The following is a 20532-nucleotide window of genomic DNA, read 5'->3' on the forward strand; positions in this document are numbered from 1 at the left end:
GTTGCAGTCCCGGTCCATGATTGGGGACATGTGAGAGGCAACCACACACTGATGTTCCTCTCTCTCTTTTTCTCCCTCTCTTCTAATCTCTGTTTGAATAAATAAATAAAATCTTTAAATTTTTTAAAGTTTTATTTATCTGTCTTTTTTATTTATTTGTGCTCATAATTATTTAATTAAATCATTTTTTTCATTTGACAGTAACTTCTTAAGTAGCGCTTCTATTATTCACATGATACAGTTTTTGTCCTTCACCAGTAAACCATGTGACCTTAAACAACTCACTTTACCTCTTTGATCTTTAGTTTCTTTGCCTATCCAAAGAAGTGTCTTCCAATTTTTACACCTGCAAATTAAGTGATGAAGATTTCTAAAACTCTCTTTGCAACGTTAAATGTCTTATTCGAACAATCTCTGTCTCCCTTTTCCCCCCCCCCCCCCCCCCCCGCATATTTTCTCCCAACAGATTCTTCTCTACTTCCGGTTCTTTGGAGCTCCCCACCCCCACTCCCAACCCCGGATGATTAAGGAGGGATTACAGTGTTCTCCTCTTTCTGTCCCTGGGGACTACTCAAGGCAGCATCCAGAGCCTAGTGTCCCTCTGTGAACATTGCTGACTGATTGTCACCTGTGGTCTTTGGTGATCCTCACGATCATAGAATTTGTAAAAATCTGTATGCATTCTAAGAATCTAGATATAAATGGACCGACTTAAGTTTGATAGTAAATTGTTGTTGCCTTTTTTTTTTCTTACATCTTAGCCTGTTTTGTTGGACCTTACTGATATGCACTCTCTGAGGTTACTCACAGGCCAGGCTTGGCTGCATATGTTTAACATGCAAAATGATTAGGACTTCGGAAATACTTGTGGGGGTTTTTTTTTGGTAAAACTATTTGTTATTTAAATTATAGTTTGCCATCTGATATTTTAATTCTGTGTTTACTAAAAATACATTGCTACATTTAGTCACTAATGCAAATAAATCAGTACATGTGTTAACGGATGACGATATCAATGCATATTGATACAACAGGATAAGCTTCGTGCAGATCCAGACATTTAATATCAAATGTAATTCAATTAATACAGTCTTTCGTGTAAAGTTGTAATCTATATTGTACACTTTAAATGGGAAATGATACCTTGCAATGGAACCTGTTTGTCTAATGAGTCATCTGGGGTGGAGTATCTGCTGTTTGATGCCTTTGTGTGATTCATGTGTACTGATGAATTTCTTTTTAAACTTGCAGCAAATAGTGGCAGCAATAAATGCAGGGATTATACCATTAGGAAACACCTCCAATCAAATCAGTCACTGGGACTTGGGAAGTTCCTTCTTCTTTGCTGGCACTGTTATTACAACTATAGGTAGGAGACAACTTATTTTGTTTTTTTAATTTTGGTACGGCTTGTGAGCTAAAATTCATTTGTTTGCTTCTTTTTTTTTTTTACAGTCAGTCAACATGGTCTATGTATGGTAGAGAACTAGATTTTAGTAAATTGATTTTGGGAAGAGGGTTTAAAGGCCTGAACAAAGGAATGATGAAGATGAAGGAGTTATTGTTTCTGAATAGTGAGCTGAGTTTACAATGCATCTGAAACTCCAGAGCAGTGCACTTTCCCTTTGGCTAACGGACAGGAACTTTATGAAATGGCTTAAATTATAATTGGGGGGTCAAGTAGTTTTGAATTTTCCTGCATCCCTGATTCTTTGTCTGTAGAAAGAAAGGATTGGAGTCCAAATCTGATGTCTTTTTTTCATTGTTTGATATCAACTTTTTCGACTTATAAATTTTAACTCTACAGTATTTCCCAGATTATTCCCATTCTTCCATGCATGTCCATTCTAATTACTTCAGGGCTTTCTTGTTATACATTATGTGTTTCCAATAGCATATGTATACTAAAAAAATTAACACTGAACTATGGGGATTACAAAAGAATTAAAGTTTAAAAGCCTTGCTCTTTTGCCTTTTAATCATGTTGTTTGTTATAGTGTTAAAAGGGTCCACAGTGGAACACAGTCTTTTTTGGGGGCCTGAGCGTGCGTACACTCAGCACCTTCTGGGCAGCAGAATGGTACACGTAGGTGACTTCTCTTCTGTTAGCCACTCAGTGCCCAAGGAGTATCCAGAGGATATCAGTGCAGACCCCGTAGATCAGCCATATTTGCCATGCTGTGGGGACCGGGACGAGTTATAGCTGTCTTGTTTAATGGAAAGAGGTCAGGTTCAAGCATAGTTTTCAAGAGAGGGAAGGAAATTGGCTCGTCAGAGTTATGAAAGAATTTTAAGAATAATTGAGCAAAACCGAGTTCTGCCCTTCCCTATATGCTCGTGAGGAGATGTCCTCTCTGGGACCTGATCTATGATTTTGGGGTATGAATTAAGATTCTAAAAATCTTAATTTTATTCTTTAATGCCAGGGACAAATGACAACTGAGTGTAAAAGGTTTTCATATCGGGACTTTATATCGAAGTCCTAAATAAGAAAACATGGACAATTTATGGATGAACTCTCGCTTGAGATTTTCCTCAGAGAGGAATTTGTAGTGACCTGTCATTATGCGAATCCACTGTAATACCTTGTGCTGGATCACTTGTCGGTGAAATAAATACCTTAGCATGTTGATTTTTGCCTTCGTTATGAGGTCAAGGAACTGTGTTTACTCTTACATTTCCATTAGCTAGGTCAAAAAGTTGTGTGGCTGTGAAAATCTGGAAGAAGGGCGACCTTGATTTCTAACCATAATGACAGGTTAACTTTGGAACTTAGACATCGTGGCCATTTCTACTATGGAAATGACTGTTTATCGTGGAAGCTACTTCGAGTCTGGAAGGAAAAAAAGTGCACAGGCCGAGTGAGAATGGTTTGTTTCTGCCCAATGAAAACTCAAAAGGCCAAGTTAGAACTCATCATGACCACCGCTAAATTATTGCACAAGAGACTTAGTCATTATACAGACTTATTGTTGCATTGCATGTTTATAAACAGTCTCATTTTTTGAATCCCAAGTTCAGTAAGTTTTGCAGACGTGTCCTTTCAACACATGAAAAAATAAACCATTATTACCAGCCTTACCTCAAATTATAGCCATTAAGCACAGTAACTGATTATTTAGGTTGGTTAGGTAGCTGCCCAACAGCCCAGATTGCCTACTGTTCTATCTCGGGCTTTCGTCTTAGGTGGATTAAGTTATTCTAGGTCATCCAAATTTATTTCCCAACCTTTTACTCCTAGGTCAAGGCTACCTCCTCTGACCTTGGACTAGATTATGGTCTGGGGTTGGGTAAACGTTTTGACCTCTTTCATAGGTGTGCACTTGATATCCAAATCATTATTCAATAAAACTTACAGCGTAATTACTAATTCTGCTAATGATAATACTTGTGTGAGCCTTGAAGCAGTTTTTAGCAATCATAGGAATTGTAACCTCTAGCATTACCTGCATTGTCTTAGTTATTTAAAAAGGAGGACTTGAGACGGTTTGGGAGAATAAACTGCAGTGGGTTTTCTAAGGTGCCTGGTACAGGCAGTGCCTCATGGAGCTGCACTGGCTGCAGTTACACCAGGTCTTTGTATTCAGTGTTATTGATTTGCCTAAGAAGCCAAAGTGACCCTTGCTATTCAATGGAAATACGGCCAAGAGAAGTTCAATTACACAAAGTGGAATATTAACATTTAAGGACTAATTTTAGAGTCTCTTCATACGCCTACACACACTTTCCAAAATCATACCCTTGCAAACCCTTCACACAGTCCATTCCACAGTTGTACAGACTAAAGTTCATTTTCGACTCTTCTGTCTCTCATACTTCACTTTCAGCCAATTCTGTCGGCTCTGCCTTTAAAGGTGATCCATAATGTCACCGCTGCTCACCATTCAAACCGCCACCATTTTGGTCCAAGACAGCATCATCTCAAAGTCAGCATCCTTGTAGGAAGGAACCTCTGCTCAGAACTCTCTGTGGTTTCCAGCTCAGTCGGAGCAAAACCCATCCTTCATTGCTTCTCCCACCATAGACACATGTTTCCCGAGGTTAAGGGATTTTTAAGGGTTTGAATCTTTTCTGTATTCCCGGTGCCTGACACAGAGTGGGTGCTTAGTAATTACTTTTTAGAGTTAAAAACAAATAGGCATTCTAAACAGTATGAACTGTGGCTTATTAGAAATCACATAACGCTAAAATGTTGTCTATTATACTAAAGTCCTAGCTCTTTCAATAGGCTTCATTACTAACTTTTTGTTTGTTCATTTGTTGACTCCACAAATAAAAAAAAACTATCCCTCTACTACTGTGACGATGAAAGATAAATTACTTGAGCTTACACTGTACACAGGCGGGTCAAAGGACCAGTGGGCCAATAAGCATGTACCATGCAGTGTCAGTTATACTGAAGAGCATTTAATGGGAATGGATAGGAGTGACGCCTTACATAGATACTGGGGTAGGTAGGTGGGTAAGAGAGGGGCAAGGAATACTTCCCTTTCCTTAGTAAATGTCCCAGTTGAAGCTAGAAAGGCAATAAGGAACTTTCCAGGTGAATGCATAAAGGTGGAAAGGGAACAGTTGAGGCACTGGGAGTTCGTGGGGTTAAGATCGGGGTCAGAGACAATATGTTCCATTTGGGAATTGCAGGTTACCTAGAGCTACTGTTTGTTGTTGAAGGATTCCTGCCCCGGGCCAGGTAAATCAGTGAGTCTGTGTCAGTACCTCCTGTTGGATCAGTGCTACTTCTACCGCTGCCAGGGGTGGAAAGAGGAAAGGACCTGGTCCCTGCCTGCAGTCCACTTAGATAAAATTTACATGTGTGAAGTAGTTGAAGAATAATAGAAACAGGTATAATCCCACGTTACATGGAACCATGGACTGAGAGCCATGAGAACCGAGATCAAGGAAAGACCATGTGGGCTGGAACTGGGAGGAAAGGCTTAATGAGAGAAGTTGGATGTGAACTATGCTTTGAAGAAAATGTTTTGGTTTCGATTGATGAAGGGAAAAGAGCCTCCCAGTCTGTGACCTGGCTAAGCAAAAATGCAGAGAGAGGAATGAACTGGATTTATGTTGATGATAAAAAAAAAGTAAGTATTTGAGTATACCAGAGGAATTGTTTAAAGGAATAGTGGAAATATTATTGACTGACTCCAAGGGGAAGGGTACAGTTGAATATAATTTGAATTTTGTGAATTTTGGACTTACTCTAAGACAGAACATGCATTTTTTTTCCTTTTTTGGCAAGCAAAGGGACAGGGTAAAAGTGACATTAAAAGGTCTATCTGTCAGGAAGGGGCTTCACGGAAACTGACAGCTAAGAGGCAATTAGGAGGCGTTTCAGTGACCCATGGAAGGAACACGAGAGTACTGGCTGCGGTGACTGGAGCTGCTGTGAGTGAGAAGAGTAAGACACAGAGTGCAGGTAATTAGATGCAGGCATCATCCGGCCTTGGTGACAACTACAGTGGACAGAGAGGAGTCAAAGTGTTGACTATTGAGTTGTGTATTTAGGCAGAAAACTTGCAATTCACAGAGAGAAGTAGTCAGTCCTGTGAAGAAAAAGGAGGAAAAAATGACCAAAATTTTATATGTTGGATTATATGTGGAAGTTTCATTTTAGGGGGCCTCCACCTCAGTTTTTATTTGTATATTTTTGAATTCAGACAGATTAGGAATACAGGTGGGCAGGCTACCTCTTGGGGCTCACATTGAGGTTGAAGAGACGAACAGTTATTGTAATCAACAATCAATTATTATAATCAATTATTGTAATCAACAATTGATTGTTACTATTATTTAATTATTAGCACATTAAAACACATGACCATTATCAATGGCCATACATAATATACAAGAAGTTCATGTGCAGCGATAGTGAGCAGACAGTGGGGCTGGGTAGGTGGTGGGAGATGTTTTAGAGGAGGCTGATTCAAGACCTCTGAGCAGGTGACGTTGAAGCTGAAACCTGGAGGACAGAAAGAAAGAAACTAGGTGAAGAAGAGTGCGTGCCAGACAAGTTCAGGCAAAGGGGTCAGCAAGGGCAAAGACCCTGGAAAGGGCAGATCTGGGCATGTTCAAGGAATATGGGTGGGCCCATGTGGCAGAGCCTAGAAGAAGCAAGGTTGGCAAGACTACTGTATTTTACCATGTATAGTGCTCACTTTTGTAGCTCAAGTTTTTGAGGGAGAAATAAGGATGTGTGTTATACAGGGGTATAATGATTACATACCTTAGGTATAATGGGCATAATAGTCCCGTGTGTAATGCACACAAAAATGTGAGTTCTCACTATACACAGCAAAGTATGGTAATAACAGCCAGAACCTGAAAGACCTGGTAGGTCAAGGCAACACTCCTAATTGAGGGGGAAGTCATGAAAGGTGAAAGCAGCAGGTAAGAGCATGATGTGACCCTGGCTGCCATGCAGAGGGCAAAGGGGAAGCAGAGAGGCCGGGGAGATTATTGCATTCATCTGTGGGTGAGAAGATGCTCACTCGGACTAAGGAGGCGACGGCGAGGAGGGCGAGAAGTGGACAGATACATGATTAAAAGCAGAGAGCTTCCTGATGGACATATACTTATCTTTGAGAAGACTGCCGTAGGGGCACGAGTATTTTAAACTTCGTTATTTTAAAGCTAATAGGAAATTGCTCATACTGTAGGAGAGACTGTTGACAAAATGATGTAATGGACAACTGTGTCCCATTCTGAGGTCAATTTAAAGATTGGAATAAAATGTAAGATGATTTTACTACCCGAAAGCATTAACTATAATAAAATTTCCCCCAGTGGAAAGTCAATTGGAAGCCAGGGCTGAGGACTGCCCAAGCCGACCACTCAATCATCCCGATCTCTGGGTGTCAGAATAATGCACAACCACAAGGGCACTGCCAAGGTCTACGGCAGCTTCATGACCCGAAAGCATCGCATTGTCTTACGAAAAGTGGTTCCTTGGAGTAGCCGTTCTCATTGTTACAGAGGACTCTTGTTTTCCACCTCTTGAGTACAGAGATCGAATTCAGTTATGCAGTTTCTGTGTTTAGTTTTTCTGTATGTTGACCCAGCCACGAGGACTTTTAATTTGCCCTCGCCTAGGTTGACTTGCTAATGTTGCCATGACAATTGTCTCAGATTTCCTATGAACCCATATTTTGCCTATGTAGGAAAATGCTTAATGATTAGAAAAAGAAAATAAAATTACAAAACAGGGAAAAATGAAAGGTTTGGAGTAATTTTAGCAAATAGTTCCATTTTTTATTTAGATGTTTCTCTTCTTTTTAGAAGAGGCCCATTTTGGTCTGTTGTAAGCTGTGAAGCCTGATACGTGTCTGCAGCAGGGAGCCTGGGACCCTGCTGTTGGATGCGATAGAAAACTGCAACCTAAAGGCTGAGGGAAACATTGCGAGACTATTTTTGGTTCAATTTTGTGGTCTCCAGGAGCCACTGTCTGAGCTTGGAACTGAATACACTTGAAGCAGTGGTGTGGAATTGGCCAGGAAGTGTTTTCTCAGGGGATGATGTCATTGTAGTTTTGGTGGTTGGGTGTTATCTTATTAATTTAGTACACCCATAATTCCATGGCATTTCTCTAGTCTCTTGGCTGTTCTCAGAAAACTGCATATTGGATTTTAGAAACCCATGTTAAAGAAAAGTCAAGGTTCTTGGAGGCAGCCTGAAAGGCAAATAATCTTACAAGGTGACTTCCAGCCCTGACCCTACAACCTCCTTGCATTTTTTCTTGTGCCAGTTTGTTAAAGTGTATGCTGATTTTTCCAAAGTATGTAACTCTGGTGTTGGGCAGTTGAAATTAAGACATTGTTTTATGTTTTTGATGTTCTCTTTCTCTTCCCATCCACTTAAATTAATGGCAATAGTACTTATCTCGGGCTATTAACAACATATGTTCCTGCCGTTCAAAATCTTCACGTAGGTTTATTTATTTTCTGAATTACAATGCATTTCTCAGAGAATATGTCTTCAGAATGACAGTTAAGTTTCCGGAATTCAGAATTAAATTTGGTAGGCAGTATAGCTGAAATAGTGCACTCACAGTGTTGTCAACTCCAAAGCAGTCGTGGCATAGATCAGTCACCTTCTGTTTGTATTACATGTGTCTGTGACATCAGTGACAAAGAGGTTGAATCCAGAGCACCTAGTAGTCAGCATCCTAGAATCTCGTGCTTGTTGGAAGGATTAGGGATGTAATCCTTTCAGGAGTGAAAAAGCTGTTTTAATTTTTTTTGTAGGAGAACCCAGAGCAAGAGAATACAGATCTGCCAGAAGCTGGAGGCCCCAGTGGGAGAGGTCTGGCTGTGGTATCAGCATACTAGTCATTCATATCTTGGGTGTGTGCAAGTCAGGAATTGCTTGTATTCCGAAACAGAAGACATTTTACTGTATTTCTGAATACTTTTGAAAAGTTTGCTGTAACATCTGTCAAATTTTGTGATCAAAAAATTACCCCCAAACTGGAAGCAAAGAATTATCATGAATTTCATGCCCTGAATAAATACAGAAACTATTTTTTTTCTTGTCTTTCCCTCCCTTCTTAACCCCTAAAATCCAGCGCTGTTTGTCATAAAATATAGATTTTATAGAGCATCTGACTGACCATCGGCTATGCAGGTATGGCTCTGGATGTGATTAAAACTAAGTGAGATGATGATCAGAAAAATACTTTTTGTAACTGTCTCGAGTATTTCATTTGATAAGGAAGGAATGTAATAACATTTGTGTAGGCCTGTCTGCTTCGAGCTAGTAATTATGCTACATATTTCTGAACTTTTCTAAAAAAATTTTAGACTTATACAATCTGACTCTTGGAAAATTGGCACTGTTATTTACATGGTACTGTAAATATAGCGTGACATTTACAGAAGAAGTATCTGTGCTGAATGGGGGTCATGGGTGCGTGCTGTGGTTTGCGTGCACATCAGCTCCAGTGTAGACAGGACTGATTCCAAGTGGCAAGGAATTCCGTGCAGCCAACTCTTGATTCTGATGTCCCATTGGGGGAAATACAGGGTGAGGCAAAAGCAGGTTTACAGTGGTTTGTACGGAAGAGAATACAATAATTAATATAAGAATGCAAGAACAAACTCTGTTTCACGTTTCCAAACTGTAAACCCACGTTTGCCCTACCCCGTATTGACAATATGAACAATCGAAAGGCACAGGTCATCCAGAAATGCTCATTCATTGCTAATCTTGAATTTCTTCTCCTTCCCAATTTTTTGTGGGCTAGTTGAGTGTTACACCTGTCCTCTCTGTGCTTTGGTTTCCTTAGTGAAGATGCTAAGCAGCAAGCAAAGGAAAAAGAAAAGAAGGGGTATAAAGTAAGTCATAATCTGCCTCAATAGCTTGTGTTTGAAAAGGACACATGTATTAGTAGGTAATTCCAGTGGTGCTTGTAGGGACCTTCACGCACACTATACTGTAACTTAATTTGATGCGTAAAAAGTAAGCGTAGACATGGCCTCCTAATAAATATCAAACTACAATTAAATAATGTGTTGTAAGTTTTCATGCAGACACTTAGCCTAGTATTACTTACATAGTACCGCTTAGAGGGAAAATATTTCTCCCTGTTGTTTTGGAAGGAGGGACACAGGTGAAGGGACATCAGATTTCATTTCAGAAGATTTAAGTGTAGTTTTGTCTTGGCTGTGAGCGAGGGTTGTCGTCTGGGGCAGATCACAGTTCCCTTACCCTTAATGTTGTCACTTGTCAAATGGGGCAGGTGTTTCTCACAACCGGAGTTGATGTGAAGGTTAGAGAAGGTTATAGACGTGAAAATAGTTTGTACATTGAACTACAGTATACTAACTTAGAGTAATCTGGTTTTATTATTGATTTTTATTTTATAAAAATGAGCCAATATTATCTTTGGCACATCTGTTGATATTACTGATATCAACAAAGAAATAAATACATTCTTTCTTAGAGCTTTGAATACCCTCCTTTAAGGTTATTTGATATTCAAACCAATTTGGCTCCTACTATATTATTGAAGGTGATTATGTTCTGGAACTACCTTCCTATATATAGAGTGGTCACATCAGGGAGATTATTTCAAGCTAGAAATAAGTTTGTAAAATTATAATCTGAGCTTTCGTTGCAGAGATTTTGCTGTTCTTGCTGGTATTATTTAGGGACTCCATGGGCATTTAGGGTATTTTAGGCACGATCACTTACTAAGGCCAAAATGAGGATAATAAAAACATTCAAACCATTTAGGAAAATAAATTAAAAGAATTTATTTGTGATGTAGGGACAAAAGAACGCAGGGGTCAGCAAACTGTGGCCCGAGGGCGTGACCCAGCCTGCCACCTGTTGGGCCCTCATGAGAGCACAGCCACCCCCATTTCCTTCTGCCTTGTCTCTGGCTGCCTTCCTGCGAGGAAGGCAGAGCTGAGTGGTTCCAACAGAGGCCACGTGGCCTGCAAAGCTGAAAATATTTACTACCTGGCCCTTCACAGGAAAAGTTTGCCAGCCAGGGACTACAGAAAAGAGGGCAAGGTCAAGAAAAACAATGCAATTCATAGACAGAAGACCTGGATTGGAGTCTTGATTCTAATATATAGTCACTGTGTGACTTGGACTGCATCATCGAGCTACTTTTCTGAGTTGTTTCCTTCCAGTGAATAGTCTAAATAACTTCTTAATTGGTGACTAATAATAAATGAGCTTGCTATGTTATAAGACTTTATGAAAATGCAAAAGACAATATATTTAATAATGTTTAATGAACTACTATGTACATAATGTGCATCTTTTTAAAAAAGAATATGCTGTATTTTCTCCCTTCCTCTTCCTTGTTCTGTAAAGGTTGAAATAAGCTTTGTGACTTCATTTCTGTAAACCCCAAGAAGGTATATGGATAAGCTTTAATGGTTCATAATCAGGTCTTCTGGAGAAAGGGCCTGCAGTGTGCATCAGATTGTCAAAGGAGTTCTTAATTCTCCCAGGGGTTTAAAACTGTTGGCTGGAGTGATTCTGCTTTTCAGAGTGATGAAAAATGGAATGTGTGTGGCACTTCACAAATGAAGAGAAAGGGTCACATTAGAAACCTAGTAGCAATATGTTCATGTCCTTTAAGCAGATTAAATCATGAGTTAGAGGACTGAGGATGGAGCTCAAAAGAAAACCATGTGAAACTATGTTTCTTAAAAATAAAAAAAAATCTTACTCTATTGCTGAGATGCATGATATTATAGTGTCAAATGTTCTCAGTTCTGTCAGGCTCCTGCAGACTGTAAACTACAACATGATGAGAAATGTTATAGTTTAGAACACTGAAGTCCAATCTCTGTCCATGACATTCTGGGTTTAACAAATTCAGACTTTGGGAAGAAATCCAAGGAAATGCAGTGTGTGTAAGTGCCAGAGAAAGAAGTCAACATATTCCTTCGGGGACAAATTCAGGGGTCGAAATTGTGGATTTCTGATAATGGGAAGGAGGCTGTTATGATAAAGGCATTTTTAATTATGGGTAATGACAGGAAGAAAAAATTAGCGTGGACCTGATTGTAAATCACGCTTAAACTCTTGGTCTTCCTACAATGTCTCCTGGTTCAGATTTATAAATATTTGCTGGAAGTCTGAAGGTATGCAATGCTAATTGCCAAATTCATGGAGACTTTAAGAAAAATATATAAGTTAAGGCAACTTTAGATAGGTGTTTTGCCTGTCAATGTAGAAAATAAATCATATTCTTTTATAGGGCAATAGTGGGCATGCAAATAGTGAGGGATTAATGATATGGTTACTTAAAATCCAATGCTGTCTAATTTTACTTAAAGACATAATAAGGAGTACATTTACATAAGTAAACAAACAAATGAGAAACAAATAAACAGCATAAAAATATACAGTGACCAGTGAGCCCCCTGCAGCTGACCCCCAGTCTCCCATTTTCCATCATTGTCCATGCTGGGTCAACCACCGTTACTGCTTCTTGTTATTACTCTAGAGATCATGTGTGTACAAGGCCTGCCCAGAAGGTATCTGGCCATATAATATGAAAAATGGAGACTTTTACTGAAGAAGGTACAAGATACAAGAAACATTGTACATGGGACAGTGATGCCTCAGTTCATTTCAGAGTTCGCACCCTGGGACTTCACACAGTCCTCCCAGTTGCCATCAGCTGCCCTGTTGTATTTTCCTGAATCTCATCAACAATGAGAAAACTCTTCCCTTTCAAAGGTGATTCTACTTTTGGGAAAAGCCAAAAGTCACAGGGCACCAAACCTGGTCTGTAGGGGGACTGAGTCACCTGGGTGATTTGATTTTTGCCAAAAAAGTCTGCACAGGGCCTGATGCCTGAGCATGCGCGTTGTTGTCATGAAGCTGCCAATCACCACTTGCCCATACATGGCTGCAGCCTTCTGAATCATCTGAATCTTTTCTGTTGATGGAAACTGTTCTGTTGATGGAGAAATGCTCATGCTTAACACATAATGTGATGCAGATTCATTGCTCTACTCACTCAGTCATTGTGAATTCAGTGGCCACACAGCACACATGCTCACCTAATGGTGTCTACTGCCCCACGGACTAGTACAGTGAAGTCATCATTGGTCATGCATGTGTACTCCAGTCCACTCTCCTTAGCTGTCAGGTTACATCAATGCCACGCAAACCATTCTTGGTATATTAACAATGGTTGGACTTTTTCTGGACAGACCTTGCTTATATGTATGTAGGTGTTATTAATACATACATGGTCCTTATACAAATGAAAGCTGCCCTACCTTACTAGCTCCATATAATAATGTATTTTGAAATTTTTATCACTTCCTGAAGATTTACTTCATTGTTTTAGCAGCTGTATATTATTCCAATTAAAAAATATGTCATATCTTTATCCTTTTTGATGACCATTAGTTGTCACTATCATGCTGCATTGGATATTTAAATGGTATATAACATATATAATAAATATACTTTATTTTCTTTTATCTAGTACCACTTTTTGATAGTCCTTTTTCACTATGCCTGTTTTTTAAGATTTTATTTATTTATTTTTAGAGAGGGAAGGGAGGGAGAAAGAGAGAGAGAAAGAAACATCAATGTGCGGTTGCTGGGGGCCATGGCCCGCAACCCAGGCATGTGCCCTGACTGGGAATCGAACCTGTGACACTTTGGTTCGCAGCCTGCGCTCAATCCACTGAGCTACGCCAGCCAGGGCTTCTATGCTTGTTTTTTAAAAAATTAGGATTGTTCTATCAAATTTCATCTATCAAAAATTTATAATGCATAGGTAGGTCTTTTTATATATGGCAATATGTGATTAATAGAAAATGCAGAAATATATAAAAAAGGAAAATAACTAGATATGACCATGTTTTCTTACAGTAATTTTCCTATATATGCTTGGTGTCATTGCTCTCATATCATGACTACTGATTTTTAGAGATATTTAGCATGCTAATCCCCTGACCCTTATGGATGTTATAAATGTGAGCTTGTTGGCATAGATATTTGTCATTGAATGGCTTATTAGTTTTTCAAATTAAAAGGATAAAAATAAAATTCAGACCTTTTAATATGAATTCAAATATACAGAAAGTCATTACTTAATATACTTGTCATTTATAGTAGCTACTAGTTACACCATGCTGCTCTGCTTTTGTAAAGGAAAACAAGTTTTGTTCACTTGTTCTCTAAACAGCATGATTCGGTCATTTAAACTGTGGCATCATCCAGTGTGGGATCCCGAATGTGTCACTCGAACTATGAGAAAAAGAATGCAGCAGGCCATGTTAATACCTTCTTGTCAATATTATGAGCATTTATCTTGCAAAAATTGTCTCCAGCCAATGTTTTCAATGTGAGTGGAATAAATATTCACATATTTGCCAATGGCTTTCCTTTGCTTGCACAGTGATCTGGGATAAGATGCTCAGATCACAGCTTTTTCTTGCCACAGCTGTAGATATTTCTCCATTTTTCTTTTGTCATTTGCTGTTACACAGGAGGAGTTTGATACTGGCCTGATTTTTCTTCTTTTATTGGTAACCTGTTTTCCTTAACTGCCCCCCCCCCCCTACTTTTATAGATTAGAGGTTTTCTTTTAATCTTGCACTGGTTTCATTTATTTTGTTTTAGGAACACTGACAATTTTTATGCTGTTTCTCTGTTCTCCTTCCTTTGTTTATCATTTACCTCTTAAAATTTTTTCTACCTTTATTCTTTTCTGCAATTCTGGAAAATCTTTTATATTCTGTAAGCTGCAGCACTGGTTAAACTTTCTGCTATTTCAGTTCTTCTCCCTCATTATCTAGAATACAGATTGCAGTTTTGCAATTGGACAGTTAGCTTCCTTCCACTATTATCATACCCATCTCTTTTTCTTTACTTAATTTTGTCTTTAGATCCTAGCAGATTCACTTTGTGTTGGTTTTAGGCTCCAAATTATGGATATGATATTTAATTCTCTCTTGTGGTTTGCAAACATTTTCCTGGGTCCTGCAGTAATACCATTTTCAGAGACATGCTCTTCCTAATCACCTAATCTTTTGCTGAGCAGATATTTACTGAGTTACTATTGAGTAGTTTCTAGGTGGTTGGAGTACATCAAATCAATAGATCAGAAAAATAATGGGAGACTAAATAAGGAAGTAAGTTATATAGTATGTAATGTGTTAATTATACTATAGCTTTAGGGGGAAAAATAGACCAGAATAATAGGCTGGGAGTGGGAGTTAGGAGTCTAAACAATGTTTTTTTTTTCCCTGTGTTCTACATTACTGTTTCCATTTGGGATTCGTTTTTCTTTCTTTCTTTTTTTTTTTTTTTTAAGATTTTACTTATTTATTTTTTAGAGAGGGGAAGGGAGGGAGAAAGAGAGGGAGAGAAACATCAATGTGTGGTTGCCTCTCACATGGCCCCCACTGGGGACCTGGCCTGCAACCCAGGCATGTGCCCTAACTGGGAATCGATGCTTTAGTTCGCAGCCTGCACTCAATCCATTGAGCTACACCAGCCAGGGGGATTCATTTTTCTAATCTGCGGACATAGAGTACATAGAGTAGGGATGGGAGTCACAAATTCCTTCTACTTAATCCAGTATAGACAGGCTGGAGAGCAAACAATATATACTTAGTATGTTCCAGGTACTATTGTAAGGGCTTTATGTATGTCAAAAATGTTCATCCTTATAACACCTCTGTAAGGTAGTTGCTATCTTTACTCCCATTTGGGGATAAGTAAATAAAAGTATTGAGAGATTAAATAATGGACCTAAGTTATGAAGTGAGTATACAGCATCAACAGGGTTGTAAAACCACAGATCCTTGCTGCAATGTTGGCGCTTGTGACCTCTGACCTGTATTGCATCATGTACTGAGAAGAGCAAGGTATATGTTTTATACCATAAGTTTTAAGTGAACTGATGATATCTATTCACCTTGCTCTCCTAATGGTTAGAGACATAGTACTAAGACTCTACCTTTCTAGGTGAAGGGACTATATCATCATTACCTTTGGAAAATTTACAAGTAATTTGTAAATATCAAATTATGCAAAGTATATCTGTCTTTATGCTATGTGAGGAAACCTGAAATGATATTGAGGCTACTTGGCTTTACTCTTCTGATATTGAGAATATAGTTTTTAAACACACAAAGGTACATTGTTAGGTTTTTTTTTTACAAAATATCTTATAAAAAATAAGATACACTAATTAATTAGTTTGGAGATATTTAATTTGTCAAAATCAAAGAGCGTAGAGGAATCTAATCTCAGGCTAGAGATGAATCTGAAAGATGCTAATGGATGTTGAATTGAAACTGAGTTTAACTGATGACTCTTAATGGTTTTGGTGACCAGCCTCAGCTGCCATCACTCAAGCTCAGCACCTGGGTAGATATGCGTCTTTCCGGTGGGCTGGCTGCCCACCGCCTCCCTCCTCCCGTCTCACACTGACAGCAGTGGATGCATTTTGAATTACTGCCCGAAAGCAACAGCCAGGGCCGGCATAGTTCCTTACACTGTAATTTCAAGCTCAATTGTATTAAATACAGACACTCAACAATTGAAAACTTTACATTTTATCTCTTCGACCTGTGCTATCTAATTATCATTAATACTTCAATTTTCTTGGCCTTAGTTTTTCATATATGTGTAATGATGGAGTTAGGATTCAATTGGCCATTTCAACTTTCACATTTGAGGATTTTGTTTTAAAAATTCAGATGCCCTTTTCCACTCATTTGTGGTACTTTGTATTGTGAATACAGAAAAATGACAGGTCGTCTCAGGCAAGATACTGTCTAGCAATCCGATGAGAGATGTCAGAGTAGTTGCTCCAAAATAGCAGGCTTTGCTGTGATCCTGTTATTACGTTCGGCACTGCTCAGGCAGAGTGCAGGGTTTGGTGTGTGGCCAGCGCCTGCCTGGCCGTGACAGTGGAGGGTGAGTTGCAGTGACCGAGAGCACTCGCATTCTGGATGGTTTGATTAGTAATAGCTATTTTCGTTCCTGTGAAATCTGCACAGTTAAGAGCATAAAAAGGATGTTGGCTCAACCCCTCCTCACTTTAATCATGTTTCTGGGGGGGAAAGTAGTAGCAGCAGCAGCAGCAGCACTGTCTTTACCAGCATTATTTTCATCAACAGTGGACTCTTACTCTGAGCATCAGTGGCACGACCTGAGCCATGCTTTATTTATGGTGAAGAAAGTCACGTTAAGTGGCTAATGCTCACCATGTGCCGAGCACCAGACTAATTCCTTTATGTGTGTCATTTCACATAATCCTGATGATGTTTTACAAGTGGGGAAACTGAGGCACCAAGAGATTTTTTTTTTTTTAGGTAACTTTCTCAGTGGTAGAATGGCAAAGCTAGGATTCAAACCCAGGTGTCTGGGCATAAGAGCCTACAGTCTTAACAACTTTGCTCTATCGCCCTCACTGTACTTGAAAATAAACTTGAATGAGTCTGTTTTCAATTAAGGAAAAATATTACAAATCAAAGAGAGCATAGCTTTCTTGACAATTCAGATGAATATCCACCAAGATTTGGCTTTCTAAAGTGAAAAAAAACTAAAATTTATATTTATTATATCTATTATATTACTTTTAGGGTAATTTGATGATAGATGTCTTGCATAGTTTTATCACTTTACTGCTCATAGTGAGAAATAAATATTCAGTGACACTGTTAAAGAACGGCAGGGCAAAGTTTCTTCAGGACTATTGTGAAAGGTCAGGGATACTGCAACGGAATTTTGTTAGAGGGGGAGAGGGATTGGGCTCAACTCTTCAACAAGGCAAAGTGGAAATTTATAACCAAGGAGCATGAAGTAGAGTCAGTCGATTGCAAATTGTAAGGGAAACATTAGTGGTAAGGGAGGGTTTGGGCTAAAATGACCTAATAGGATTCTTGCTGAAGGCCCATCAGGCTGATCAGATATCACCTGGGTGGTGGCGGCAGATGAGAAACCTTATCAATCCCCTGGCTGGTGTAGCTCAGTGGATTGAGCGCGGGCTGGGAACCAAAGTGTCCCAGGTTCGATTCCCAGCCAGGGTACATGCCTGGGTTGCAGGCCATAAACCCCAGCAACCGCACATTGATGTTTCTCCCTCTCTCTCTATCTCCCTCCCTTCCCTCTCTAAAAATAAATAAATAAAATCTTAAAAAAAAACAGTGGGTCAGTCCCATCACGAAAAAAAAAAAGAAACCTCATCAAATATCAAGAGTGATCAAATATTGAGGATGGGGGTTTCTGGCTAAACTGAGTTAGCAGGATTCTTGCTAGAATTAGACTTCGCAAGGAAAACCATGGGATCACAAGGTTTAGTGAAAAAAAGGAGAGAATCTTTGCCAATAAATGGTATAGTTTCATTTATTGCTTTTATGGTTTATTGTTTGGTGCCAAGTACGATCAGGAATACAACATCACATCGTACTGAAGTTCCTATAGGAAAACCCTTCTGAAGTGTGATTTCCAGGTGCTGCATTGTCACGGAAGCTCAGATTCCAGACTTAACAATCTTTGTCAATATGTGGGGAAGTGTCAGTTATCTTGGGGTAAGAGGAGAATCAGTTAGCAAGAGGCAGCTAAATAGCAAGTGAATTTACAGCCATTTCTACATGGATTGTTTCATTACATCTTGAACAGATCTGTTTATTGTTTATTGGCTTGAGCTTCAGATAAGATAGTTGGCCAACATTTACTGGTCAAGTTTTATTAAAATTTAACATCTTTGAACACTTGCAGTCAGATACAGAGAAATGCAGTGTTCTCACAGTAAGTAGCCTGTGGGGCCTGAGAAGGATCATGAGATGAGCTGTGTCTCTTCTTCTACGTCCTGTTCACTGTAGGTAGGCTGTTGTCAACCAGTGGAATGGTGGGTGACCGTCTGGTGTTATTTAAATTCACAGTTACCCCTGCTCCCCTCTCATGACCCCTCTCCATCCTCCCCACCCCCCACTTACCAAGCACATGTTAGCACAGGTGAACAGGGGATAGAATGCAAACCAATGGATCAAAGAAAGAGCTGGGGAAGGTAGGAAACAATACGCAGATTGATTATTATTGCTGTTCATTGGCACAATTCCTTGGCAAGGGAATTCCACTTCGGCGGCAGTTATGTCTTGTTAGCACAAGTGTTTGGTGGAAACTCATTCGATACACAACTTAAGGAACATGATTTCTCAAATTCTCGAATTTACAACTGTGATGTGGGATTTTATTATGTAAGCTGCAACCAGAGGCAGCTAGGGAGCCATCTCGTGAAATGCTGTTTCCACTGCAGGCACCAGCCTTCTGGGCCAAGAGGGAGTCTGGCCGTTAAAGTGGAAACTACATGTCAAAACAGTCCTTTGATCTCATTATTTTAATTGAGACTGTTATTTTGACGCACCTCTATATCCCTTCCCAGTGTGACTAGGTGAAACAGCCGGCATGGCCAGGTATGGTCCAAACCCTGTGGTTATATAAGTGAGAAAAACATTCGAGTTTGAGGAACACTCTCTATACAGCCTGGATCCCAAATGCTTGCTTTTGAAATCCCAGCCTTAACATTCAGTAGGTTTAATCTTGAACACAGTACTTCACTTCAGTAAACCTCAGCTTCCCCATTCGGGCAGTGGGAACAATTAGTTGTACCCAAGTCTCACAGGGTTGAGAACATTAAATGAAGTATGCACACAAAGGGATTAGCACCACATCTGGCATGCGGGGGCTGGGGAAGGGGCGGGCTTCTATGGAAAAAGTGCTCCACGGAGAAAGTCTTTATAAGACAGTCCATGAGGCACTAAAGGAAAAGGCCATTCAAGGAGAGTGGCAAGACGAAGTGTGTTGCCACTACAGTTACCTGCGAGGCACTCACCTGAGTTACTGTAGGAAGGGATGTGAAACAAGCTAGTCTGAGTGTTTTTTAAAGGAAACGTGCTATTCAGAAGTCAACTGAAAATATCACCCATGTGCAGAAGAGATTCCAAAGGATGATGAGACAGCCCAGGAAGGGACATTTCCCTGTAGCTAACGCCCCTGGTTCGGTGGGAGCCTCGATGCACACGCTGTTCGCGAGCATTTTAGGTCCAAGCTCTGAAACTTCATTGGTTCCTCCTGACAACCTCCCCACTTTGGAGGAGAGACTGCCAGAGCTTCTTTTTCCTACCGTCCTGTCCTTTTGTTGGCCTGATCGTGGTTCCCATTGTTCTGGAACACATTTTAGATACTACTTTGTATTTCTAGTGTTTTAGCCAAACATTGCTGAACTTGCTTACTCAACCTCCTCATTCTCCTGTCCATCTTGTTATTAATAGTGTAGCCAATTGTCTACTTTGGTGTTTATGTGTATGTGTGTGTGTTTTGTAGTTAATAGTTCATTAAATTTTCTGGCATTTTTTTCCTCATTTCTGTGCCCGCTTCTACTTCTCCTATGTTATATTTTCCTCCTGGGCTTTCTTTTCTTCCTGAAACGTGTAGGTTCCCAAGCACACCTACCTAGATAGTTATTTTAGTGACGTCTTCCTGGATGGTAAGGTTTCCTGTACGTTGTGCATCTGAAAACTGCTCAAATAGGACCCTCATTCTTTTTTGATAGTTAAGCAAAAAGTAAAATTTCAGGATAATGGTTGTGTTTCATTAGTACGTTAAGATATTACTACATTAATTTCCAATGACTATTATTGCTCATGTGTTGTTCTTTGTGAGAAATCCTTTTTCTTCTTCTATCAGCTAGCTTTTTAGATTTTGTTTTTATTTCTATATTCTTCAGTTTCTCTGTAATATGCCGAAGTGTGGGTTTATATTTATTTATCATGTTCAAAACTGAGTGCACATTCAATATGGGAATCCACAAGTCTTCAGTTCTTGAAAGTTCTTGGCTAACAACATATTAAATATTACTTCCTTGCAAGTCACTCCATGTACTTCTTCCAGAACTTGTATTATTGGCTGTCGGGGTCTCTCAGTCCTCTGTGTCTCTGTGTCCTGAGTACTCCTTTGTGGTTTCACTTTAAATCCCCTTTCCTTTCTTTGTCGTGTTCCGTGTGAATTTTTCAGGATTGCCTTCAAATT

General features: G+C 39.5%; 1 protein-coding gene across 6 annotated transcripts in view; it reads left to right on the top strand.

Moving 5' to 3' along the window:
* Positions 1 to 20532, top strand: part of KCNK2 (potassium two pore domain channel subfamily K member 2) — a 160712-nt gene that overhangs the window by 85708 nt on the left and 54472 nt on the right. For all 6 annotated transcript variants that reach the window (XM_036015995.1, XM_036015997.1, XM_036015996.1 and 3 more), the window contains exon 3: positions 1252 to 1369. In XM_036015995.1, coding sequence (XP_035871888.1) covers positions 1252 to 1369 — 118 coding nt within the window. The remainder of the gene's footprint in view (positions 1 to 1251; positions 1370 to 20532) is intronic.

The sequence above is a fragment of the Phyllostomus discolor genome, chromosome 14 (genome assembly GCF_004126475.2).
Source record: "Phyllostomus discolor isolate MPI-MPIP mPhyDis1 chromosome 14, mPhyDis1.pri.v3, whole genome shotgun sequence".
Classification (NCBI taxonomy): Eukaryota; Metazoa; Chordata; class Mammalia; order Chiroptera; family Phyllostomidae; genus Phyllostomus; species Phyllostomus discolor.